General features: G+C 44.1%; 2 protein-coding genes across 6 annotated transcripts in view; one reads left to right on the top strand and one right to left on the bottom strand.

Annotated features, from left to right (window-relative positions):
- Nucleotides 1-1,409: 1,409 nt before the first annotated feature.
- On the top strand, nucleotides 1,410-7,697 carry PDHB (pyruvate dehydrogenase E1 beta subunit). Its single transcript, XM_029918765.1, has 10 exons — nucleotides 1,410-1,516; nucleotides 1,596-1,649; nucleotides 3,133-3,240; nucleotides 3,332-3,394; nucleotides 3,489-3,524; nucleotides 3,667-3,952; nucleotides 5,000-5,110; nucleotides 5,445-5,536; nucleotides 6,713-6,854; nucleotides 7,148-7,697. Exons 1-10 carry the CDS (start codon nucleotides 1,475-1,477, stop codon nucleotides 7,291-7,293), a joined length of 1,080 nt encoding a protein of 359 aa, XP_029774625.1. The 5' UTR covers nucleotides 1,410-1,474; the 3' UTR covers nucleotides 7,294-7,697.
- A 472-nt stretch (nucleotides 7,698-8,169) lies between these two features.
- Nucleotides 8,170-10,873, bottom strand: part of PXK (PX domain containing serine/threonine kinase like) — a 50,215-nt gene continuing 47,511 nt past the window's right edge. For 3 of the 5 annotated variants that reach the window (XM_029918763.1, XM_029918764.1, XM_029918760.1), the window contains one exon: nucleotides 9,381-9,467. Coding sequence is in view for 2 of the 5 variants with exons in the window: in XM_029918761.1 (XP_029774621.1) it covers nucleotides 9,256-9,467 (212 nt within the window). In the remaining 3 variants the exon portion in view is untranslated. Of the gene's footprint in view, nucleotides 9,468-10,873 lie in introns of all 5 variants that reach the window. The other 2 variants (XM_029918761.1, XM_029918762.1) reach the window with 1 other exon arrangement.

Raw genomic sequence — 10,873 nt, 5'->3', positions numbered from 1 at the left:
CCCCCACTTGTGCTCTATCTCTCTGTCTCTCAAAAAATAATAAATGTAAAAAAATAAATAAATAAAAAGAAATAACAAATCACAGTGACTGAGAACAGATGAGTGGTTGCCAGGAGTTAGGGGTGGGGCAGGGTGTGACTGTGAGATAACCTGCAGGCGTTGCTTTGTGGTGATGGAATCATTCTGTATTATGACAGTGGTGGTAGTTCTGTAGGATTATTACCCTCCCCCCAAGAATACACATAAAAACTGACGGAAGCTGAATAAAATCTCTGAGTTATCAGCATTGTACCAAAGTCAATTTGGGGGATCTGACAAGGTACTACAAGGTATCAGGCAAAGATAGGCGAAGGATACACGGAAGATTTCTCGTGAGGCTTAAAGTCTTAAAAAAAAAAAAAAACTATGAGTAAGAAAAGAGGAGGGGCGCCTAACTGGTTCAGTCAGAAGCACACGTGAATTTATTTTGGGGATATGAATTTGAACCCCACTGTTGGGTGTAGGGATTAAGAAAAAAAAAAGTGTATTGATGCACTTCACATAATCTCAAAAACATTTTCTGAGCTAAAGAAGTCAGACACAACAGTACACTTTGTATAGTCCCCTTTTTTCCCCAAATTCTATAAAGAGCAAATTAAGTTACCATGACGGAAATTGTGTGGTTGCCCATGGAGTGATGTATGGGGAATGACTGGGAGGAAACAGGAGGGAACTTTCTGAGGCGGTGGAAATGTGCGTTTTACTCTTTAAGTTACACCTAAGAAGGTGGGAGAGGGCTAAAAGCCCACTTTAATCTCGCTTGAAATGACAAAAAAAAAAAAAGTTGGTCAAGCCCACAGACGTTGAAAGTGTTCGATAAAGGACTTTCTAACGACTGACCACCCAAAGTGAGTGGAGGACGAATGTAGATGGTAACAGTAACTACCTGAGAGGGTTCCTGTGAACATTAAATGAGCTGTACATTTCTTACCACAATGACTGTCACACAGTAGGCCGCTTAATGCATCTATGAAAGCTCTCGTTCGCATTCTGGGGAACAGACTGACAGTGCCGTCCAAGGAAGGCAGGGCTCATTCACACGGTGAAAAGTTCCCGGACACTGGGGGGTGCGCAAACGCTACTTGATGCCCTAAGGATTACAGTGTCCGCAAAAGGTCCCTCCAGCCTTCAATTACGTTCCTCAGAGTTCGGTCCCGTGCCTCAAGCAGCACCACTTAGGGACGCGTCACCGACGTACAGCCGCTCCGTCCGCCGCACCGCACGAAGTCGATTGGAGGCGGGCCCCAGAAAAAGCGATAGAACTTCCCAACGCGCCACTTCGGCCCCGCCCTCCAGCCCCTCACCCCAGAGGGATGGGCGGAGCACGCAGGCGCGGCCTCCTGCCATTGGCTAGAGCTGGCGGGGAAGGCGGGGCCTGACGCGGCAGCGGCACCGCTGTGTTGTCATTTGGCGGCGGCTAGAGGACACGGTCAAGATGGCGGCGGTGTCCGGGCTGGTGCGGAGACCCCTTGAACAGGTAGGCAGCGGCACCCGTGCCTCCGCGCGATTCCTGCCCACCTCGCGCTCCCCCTCAGCGTGCTCTCTCTCCCCTCCAGGTCTCCGGGCTGCTGAGGAGGCGCTTCCACCGAACGGTGCCGGCGGCGCTGCAGGTAAGTCGCTAGGACGCTAGCTGGGGGAGGAGGGGCCCCTCAATGCCGGGGCGGAGACCGGGGACGCGCCTGCGCTATGCGGAGAGGGGGGATGGCAGCGGGCGATGTGGTCAGTGGATTCCCTTGTCCTGCATGGGGCTCGTGGTTCCTGTGTTGTGACCCATCGCCAAACACCAACATGTCACCCGCCCCATGCTCATTGGAATCTGTGAACGATCTGAGTAAACTAGACGCTTCTTCCCTCACCACCCCTCTTTTAAATGTTTTGTTGTGATAAAATATGCATAACCAAAGCTACCAGTTTCAAGTGTATATTCAGCAGCACAAAGGTCATTTACTGTGTTGTGAGACCATCACCACCACCCGTGTTTAGAACTTACTGTCATCACAAACTCTCTACTACCCTTAAACACTAGTTTCCCATTTCCCGCTAGCTCCCGGTAACTTCTTGTGTTTTGTAAGCACTGTTTTACCCTTTGTGTAAGCACTTTTTGTGTTTTGTGGATTTATCTCTTCTAGGTACCTCCTATCAGGAGAATCATACAATGGTTGTCCTTTTACGTCTGGCTTATTTCACTTAGCATGACAATTTCAGGGTTCATCCATGTTGTAGCATGTCTCAGAATTTCATTTCTTTTTTAAGGCTGAATAATATTTCATCTTATGCATATACCACATGTTGTTTATCCATTCATCCATTGGTGGACATGTGGGTGTTTTCACCTTTTGGATTTGTGAATAACACTGCTAAGAACTTTGATGTGCAAGTGTCTGAGTCCCTGCTTTTTTTTCTTTTGAGCATATATCTAGAAGTGGAATTGTTGATCATTTCTCTGAGGAATTCCCCCTCCCTTTTTTTTTTTTTTTTTTACTAGAGGATTCTACCAGGCTGTCTAGTAAAATAACTTGTGGACTTTGAAGGTAGTGTTTGGAAGTGCGTGGCACCTAGTGAGTGCTCAAAACATAATTTGATTTAGGCTTCTTTAACAGTGCTCTGGCCCACACTACACCAAGCGCAGAAATAAAACAACCCAGTATACTTTCTACTTAGGAAAATACCTGTGAACCGGTCTGGCCAGCCAACAGATTTTTAGAATTTTTTTTGAAATTATTTTATTAAAAAAATTTTTTTTAATGTTTATTCATTTTTGAGAGAGAGACAGACAGACTGCAAGTGGGGGAGGGGCAGAGCGATGGGGAGACACAGAATTCAAAGCAGGCTCCAGGGTATGAGCTCTCAGCACAGAGCCCAGTGCGGGGCCCAAACTCACAAACCTCAAGATCATGACCTGAGCCAAAGTCTGATGCTTAACTGACTGAGCCGCCCAGGCACCCCAAGAATTTTTTTAACTTTTAAAGAGAAGCCTTAGAGTTTTTATATTTTTTACTGTACATAGCCTAGGTACTTATAAAATGAAAGAATCTCAATTGTATCCGAAATAATTCTATAGTTTATTGACTATTTTTCCCATACCTGTGACAGGTGACAGTTCGTGATGCTATAAACCAAGGTATGGATGAGGAGCTGGAAAGAGATGAGAAAGTATTTCTGCTTGGGGAGGAAGTAGCCCAGTATGATGGGGCGTATAAGGTAACCAGGATACCTGAAATAGATATAAATTGAGGTAGCCGTTTGTCCCCAGATACACTTAAAAAGTAATGAAATCAATGTGTAATTTTAGGTTAGTCGAGGTCTGTGGAAGAAATACGGAGATAAGAGGATCATTGACACTCCCATATCTGAGGTAAGGCTTCCATTCCTTTCAGGGGGGTGTCTGTTACAGTGTACACTCTTCTGATTTTTACGGATTTTCGCTTGTGTTTGTGTTTTACTTATAGATGGGCTTTGCTGGAATTGCTGTGGGTGCAGCCATGGTATGTAACCCTCTTTATGAATCTCCTCCAAAGAAATTTCTTTTAACATGACCTTTTAAAAACATTGTTTGAATTTTGGAGTGATTGCCACTCTTTATTCCTATCTCTCATTTTTTTAAGATCTTTGTTCTTGATTTGACAGGCCGGGTTGAGGCCCATTTGCGAATTTATGACCTTCAATTTCTCTATGCAAGCCATTGACCAGGTTATAAACTCAGCTGCCAAGACCTACTACATGTCCGGAGGCTTTCAGTCTGTGCCCATAGTCTTCAGGGGGCCCAACGGGGCCTCAGCAGGCGTGGCTGCCCAACACTCACAGTGCTTTGCTGCCTGGTATGGGCACTGCCCAGGCTTAAAAGTGGTCAGCCCCTGGAATTCAGAGGATGCCAAAGGACTTATTAAATCAGCCATCCGGGATAACAATCCAGGTTAGTGGAGTGACCCTCGGGTCTCTTTTGAACATTAAAGAACTAAATTGAAATCATTGCCTGGAAGGAACCCTTAAAGGCTTCTGGGTAGGCTCAGACAGATCATATAAAATGTTAATGATTAATAGAGACAATAAACACAGTTTTTAAAAGTCATTTTATTTTTGTTTTCCTACTATAAGGGAGCCAGTTAGGTACCTACAACACTGGTTTAACTGCAACAGATAAAATTAGGATTGGCCAGACTACAAATGCCAATACCTACAGCATCCAACCGAGGCTGCTGGATATGATAGATACGAGGCCTTCTAATCAGCACAGTGAAACTTTTCACATCATGATTGGTAGTGTTGAATAGATATTTAATCGTGTAGTTACTTTTTTTGTTGTTTTAATGTTTTTTTGTTTTTCAATTTATTTTTGAGAGATAGAGAAGACAGTGTGAGCAGGGGAGGGTCAGAGAGAGAGGGAGACACAGAATCTGAAGCAGCCTCCAGGCTCTGAGCTAGCTGTCAGCACAGAGCCCGATGCAGGGCTCAAACCCACGAACCCCGAGATCATGACCTGAACCAAAGCCGGACGCTTAACTGACTGAGCCACCCAGGCACCCCAATCATGTAGTTACTTCTGTTAAATATTTATATTTTGTGTGGCAGCTGGTGGTTCAATTCGTTGAGTGGTTTAGTGTCCAACTCTTGATTTCGGCTCAGGTCATGATCTCATGGTCACGAGATTGAGCCCTGAGTCAGGCTCTGTGCTGAGTGTGGAACACCTGGGTGGCTCAGTCAGTCCGACTCTTGATTTTGGCTCCGGTCATGATCTCATGGTTTGCGGGATTGAGCCCTGCGTTGGGCTTTGCACGGATAGTGTGGAGCCTGCTTGGGATTCTCTCTCTCCTCTCTCTGCCCCTCCCCTATATACATGTGTTCTCTCTGGCAAAATGAACTTTAAAAAATAAAATTAAAATATTCTCTCTGTCCCATTTTCTTTTTCTCCCTTCTTGTGCTCACTTTCTCTCTCAGAAAAATTTTTTTTTATATTTTGCAGTGGTGGTGCTAGAGAATGAACTGATGTATGGAGTTCCTTTCGAATTTTCCTCAGAAGCTCAGTCAAAAGATTTTCTGATTCCCATTGGAAAAGCCAAAATAGAAAGGCAAGGTAAGAGAACTTGGTACATTTAAACATTATTTGTAATCCAGCCCCTCTATTTATGTTGGTCAGATTCAGTCTTGAAGTTATTGCCCTTTACTTTGATTAGGAAATTACAAGATGAGTTCATGTTAAGCATGTGCCATGAGTTGCTCATACACGTGTGCTTTCCTAACCTCAGCCCAGTAGCTTAGTATTCCGTGTGCAGGGCGGCCGCCTCACTCCTCACCCGCTGGGACGGAGCGGAGCCGAAGGTCTGACACTCGGACGGAGCTGCAGTGGCCACGGGGCAGTGCGGCGGCCTTACTGCCAACCGGCCTCTGATCTGTGACTGCTGTTTCAGGGACACACATAACCGTAGTTTCCCATTCGAGACCCGTGGGCCACTGCTTGGAAGCTGCAACGGTGCTATCCAAAGAGGGAATTGAATGTGAGGTATGTGGACATTCACTTATTCTTAAAGAATTGGAAAGTGTCCTCTTAAGTTTAAGTCCCAGAAATAGTTAACCTGCTCCAGAACTCCAACTCCCCAAGTGTAAAAATCTTGATTTGTCACTCAGTTCTGCCTCTGCTTGAAGCTGGGAACCTGCTTGCTTTCCAGGCACCTAGCTTTTTACCACATAGGTTGGATCTTTTAGAACAGTACCTGCTTTCTCAAGCTCCTTTAGGAAGCCAGCGTTGGAGCTGGAGGTTGAGAGAAGGGGAAACTTAGAAACTGGTGTCTAACCCATTCACATCCAGGACCTACCACCTGCTAGTTGTACTTGAGCAAGATACATACTCTGAATCTCAGCCCCGTCAGCGGTAAACTGAGGAGAGCACATTTACTGTCCCATCAGGGTGGTTGTGGGAGTCACACTTAGTGTCACGCCTGGCACACAGTGAGCAGTCCATTGTTAGTTATTCATTGTTTTGATGAGAAGGAAGTTGAAGCCCAGGAGGATAAGTGATTTTTTTTCATTCATTTATTTATTTATTAAAAATTTTTTTAATGTTTTTATTTATTTTTGAGAGAGAGAGACAGCGTGAGCAGGGGAGGGTCAGAGGGAGAGGGAGACACAGAATCCGAAGCAGGTTCCAGGCTCTGAGCTAGCTGTCAGCACAGAGTCTGACGTGGGGCTCGAACCCAAGAACCTGAGATCATGACCTGAGCCAAAGCTGGACACTCAACTGACTGAGCCATCCAGGCCCCCCCCTTTTTTTTTCAAGTTTGTTTATTTTGTGTGTGAGAGAGAGAGGGGTAGGGGTAGAGAGAGAGAGAGAGAGAGAGAGAGAGAATCCCAAACAGGCTCTACATGGTCAGCTGAGACCTGATGTGAGGCTCAAACACACAAACTGCAAAATCATGACTTAAACTGAAATCAAGGGTAGAAGGTTTAACTGACTGAGCCACCCAGGTGCCCTGAGGGTAAGTGAATTCTGAAGTTAACAGAGCTACTTGTGGTAGAGAGAAAGACTTTTAATTAAAATTTCTTATCATTTTGCTCTTGAGTAGGCAGATTAGATTTCCCTAGACGCCAGATTAACAGGAAACCACGCAGGGAGTGCCCGTGGGGGGCGAGACTGTCTGGTGCAGTGGCTCTATAAGGCAGGTCTGTTATATTTGTTTAGGTGATAAATATGCGAACCATCAGACCAATGGACATTGAAACAATAGAAGCCAGTGTCATGAAGACCAATCATCTCGTAACTGTGGAAGGAGGCTGGCCACAGTTTGGAGTAGGAGCTGAAATTTGTGCCAGGATCATGGAAGGTACTTCAAAGAAACTGGTTCTAGAATAGTCCAGGTATTGACTAGAATAGTCAAGTGTGTACTTGAACACTAGATAGAGATCAGAAGCTAGGGGTGGCCAAATGTCTCAACTTTCAACTTGCTACCTTGGCATTTTTCCTTTGGGTGAATGTTTAAAAGAACAAAGCCAGAAACAATCCCCGTAGCTAGTATTCGTTTAGATTTTCTCTTTGGAGAGCCATCCCTCCGGTGTGAAGGTGTTGGTCCTCAGTCGCTTTTCTTGCCTCTCTCAGTTGAGCGCCCTTCTCTCCTAGGCCCTGCATTCAATTTCCTGGATGCCCCTGCAGTTCGTGTCACTGGTGCTGATGTCCCTATGCCTTATGCAAAGATTCTAGAAGACAACTCGGTACCTCAGGTTAAAGACATCATATTTGCAATAAAGAAAACATTAAATATCTAGTTTGGACTTGAATTTCAAGTCATTGGGATTTACTAAAGTACATGCTGATACTCCACCTGGATTATACTGTAAGACCTATGATTCATAAAGTTATGTCTAAAGGAACAACACAGATGTTTTTATACTTGGAAGAAGTTTAAATATGCTTGTATGTGGAAAAACTCTCCTCTCCTGCCCTAGACTTCATGGGTTTTTTTTTTTTTGTCTGTTACAATTACCATGTTCTTCAAATAAGGCTAATGTAAAACTTTACCCTCTCATGAGGACAAGGTATGAATGTGGCAGAGTTCTGCTGAAAGATGTGTCCAAAAATGACAACGTGTATGTAAAAATAAAAGCATATTATCTACATTTGCTGTTAGATTGTTTTGATAAGGAATAAAGGAATTCCTAACTATGACTCATTACATCTTTATATTCTTGAAGTACTAACTGTGGGATGGGAGGAGTCTTAAAATTCTGTAAGAAGTAAGCGATGCTAATCCCTAAACCACCATCACACTTACAACAGGAACTTGTCCACAGAATCTTCAAATGCCCAATTCTATTAGGGTTCCCGGCAAAATGAAACCAAAATTCACGTCAGATATTCTTCCCATTGCCAAAAACCAGACATTCTGCCATCTACTGTCCTCTTCAGAAGTTGAGACAGAAAAGACAGGTTTAAATTAGTTCTGGAAACATACAAGTGGTGTCTAATTAAAATAGCAAGATAGGATTGTTCGCTTTTAGTAATTAGGAAGGAAAATAGGACACAAAAGAAATAGACATAGGATAAGTGGGCAGGAAACTAGAAAACTGTGGATTCATTCTTTATGTTTCTAAAAGCTCAAAAAATTCCCACTTACAGTATCTAGCCAAGCTACAGACAACACATTTTCTGGACATGGTTTATTTTAATAAAAAATACAGCTGAACATTTATCACAGATTAAATGAAACTATACACAATGACATTCTCTCTGCATAGTAACCAACACTGATGTGTGTATTTGAATTTTTAAATGGATTACTTATAATCCTTTAAAGTGCAATTTATTTAAGGGTGTAAGCAAATCGTAGGATAAAGGATCTAATAAATGAGTAACATTAAAAAGGTGATATATTTGGACAAATCTTTCAAAAATCAGAACTGATTTCTGTGGATGCCAAATTTACTTTTGTTGTAATAGTAACCCTCTCCCCCTCCCCCCCAAACCACAAACTTGACTTTATTGCTGATTAGGAAGGTCCTCTAATTGGCAAGAGCTTTTTCTGATGTTAATATCTTCTGTCTGTTCAGTACACTCAAACTCAAAGGAACTGTGAGTCCAGAGTGGTTGCTTTAGCAGCCCTGAGTTCTGTAACCACAGCGGTGTTCCTGTCAGAACCGAGAGAATGTTATGGACTGGACTTGGCCCTGCCTACTTGAGTGGAAAATGAACTCCGTACTTCTCTGACTCCATGACGTAACTATGCTGTGGACTACAGTGTTAATGTTTAAGATGAAATAAGGTAGCAAGAATGGGAGTTCTCTAAGAAATAACCAGAAAATGCTTTATATAGAGAAATGAACTATGAGAGGAACATTTCTGGGAGCCGTCTGATGGGATAGGAAGGATTGCAACACAAAGGTCATTCACTGCTGGGAGTGAATATTGTCATTGTTTTCCTGTCCGTGTCCTTCAGTTGGTGAAAATGTTGATTCCAATATGCTGCTGTCCCCAAAAGATGCCCATTAGAGGATGAACAAGACTCCTTTAAAATGGTAATAAAGGAGCAAATTATTTCTTAAGGCAGAAACGCCAGCCTGACTGTATTCTACTTGGATACTTCCCTCTTGAGAAGCCTCTTAGATGAGCATCTGCAAAACAGGACGTGGCTTTACTGGCTCAGCAACTGTTCATCCAGAAAGAGTACTTTAGTGGGTGGAGGTGGGAGGAAAAAACAAAGAACTTTTCCCTCCAAGTGTAAACACGAAGCTTCAGCCGATCTTCGGAGCACTGTGATCACAGGTTTCGGCTTTCCTCAAAGTTCCCTTTTGGAAATTCTGGATGGAGCTGAGTAAGGCCCCTCGGCTCACACCATTCACAGCCTGGGGCGGGAGCTGTGTAGGCGCCTCTGTGCTTGCAGGAAGCAAGGGAGCTGCTGGTGGTGGAGGCGGAGGCGGAGGCGGTGGAGGTAATGCGGACATCCCTGTGGAGGAGAGAGCACGCAGTCAGTATCATCTCCAAACACCCTGCACACAGGCGACTGCTGGGTCCTGGGTGGACCAGACTTCGACTGCAACTATTTTCCCTCAGAGGGACCAAGATTACCCAGTGCTGTGTTTTTTTTCCCCCAAATACCAAACAAGAAAGCTAGAGGCATCAAAGGAGAATTAATTAAAGATTGCCATTCCTCCCAGTAATAGTCGTGTGGGAAAAGACTGAACAAATATCACAGATTACACGAAACTCTGCATAGTGACATTCTTTCTGGGTAGATGAGGCTCTACCTCCATTTCCAAATTCTAGCAATGGTCCCAAGAGAGAAGTTTCATCAGCTGCGTTAGCCAGGTCCTGGGCAGCACCACCTCTGAGCCAGCAAGTAAAGATACACATTTGTATGCACAGAGTTGGGCTACCTGAGCATCACTGACTAATAAAGGAGGAACATTTCTTGAGCTGTGCCAACACACGCAATCTTTGAAGGATGCGATTTAATGTAAAGTGACAACCACTCTGGATTCTCGGCCAGGAACCAGTGCCTGCTGGGTTATGGGCTCCCCGGGGCTGTCTGTCTCCAATAGTCCTTTCCTATTAGGCTGCATTAAAGAAATACGAAATGCTAGTAACTTAACAGTGCGAAGCAGGGGGCAGAGGGCTCTCCCTGGCAATGCCATCCTCAGGGAGGAGTCTTCCTCAGCGCCCTTCTTTCTGTTGTGGCCTAACGCCAGGACCAGGATGGAGCTGATTCACCCTACATCTTCGCTGAAGCAGCAGGAAAGACTCCCCGAGTGGGCAAGGAAAAGAAAGCTGGAAGCGTATCTGAAACTTCCTCTTAGCTTCCAGGCACATGGGCATTTTGGAAGTTGAATTTTATAGTTTTGAATCAATGAACGAATTATTCTCCTAGGACGAAATAAAAACTGAGTACACCAAAGACCTTCCTTAAAGGACTTGCTTGTGCCACAGAGTTGGCTGCGCATGTCCTGTGACCCTTGCAGCTCTCCATGACTCCACTATCTTTTCCTAGCCTTGCCCTCAGCCCCTCCTAGGGTTACACTAGCCAGACATTCTGCGAGGTGGTTCCCCCCCACCCCTAAGCTGCTACTAAGCTGTGATGGAAACAAATATAGCAATCGCCACTTGAGTTTATATGGATAAGTGGTTCAGGATCACTAAAAAAATACTTAGTTAAGAGCATCCATTTTACCAAGTGTGACACATAACAGTTAGTCTTGTATTTCATAGGAAACCACTTACCTTCCTTATATCTTTTACCCATACCTAAGGCAGCTGAAATTAAAAGAATCACACAAATACACACATTCATGCTCTGCAATCTTAAATTCTCAAATAATGAAAGTACAGCAATATGAATAAACAGAATAAACACAA

Source organism: Suricata suricatta, chromosome 12 (genome assembly GCF_006229205.1).
Source record: "Suricata suricatta isolate VVHF042 chromosome 12, meerkat_22Aug2017_6uvM2_HiC, whole genome shotgun sequence".
Classification (NCBI taxonomy): Eukaryota; Metazoa; Chordata; class Mammalia; order Carnivora; family Herpestidae; genus Suricata; species Suricata suricatta.
Note: the sequence above shows the minus strand (reverse complement) of the source record. Positions and strands in the feature narration are given on the sequence as shown.

What these genes read in the sequence shown, in the direction of transcription:
- PDHB (XM_029918765.1), top strand. Translation starts at nt 1,475, where the DNA reads ATGGCGGCGGTGTCCGGGCTGGTGCGGAGACCCCTTGAACAG. An exon ending in TTGCTGTGGGTGCAGCCATG is followed by an intron (nt 3,525 to 3,666) that starts GTATGTAACCCT and finishes TTGATTTGACAG; the next exon opens with GCCGGGTTGAGGCCCATTTG. An exon ending in CATCCGGGATAACAATCCAG is followed by an intron (nt 3,953 to 4,999) that starts GTTAGTGGAGTG and finishes TATATTTTGCAG; the next exon opens with TGGTGGTGCTAGAGAATGAA.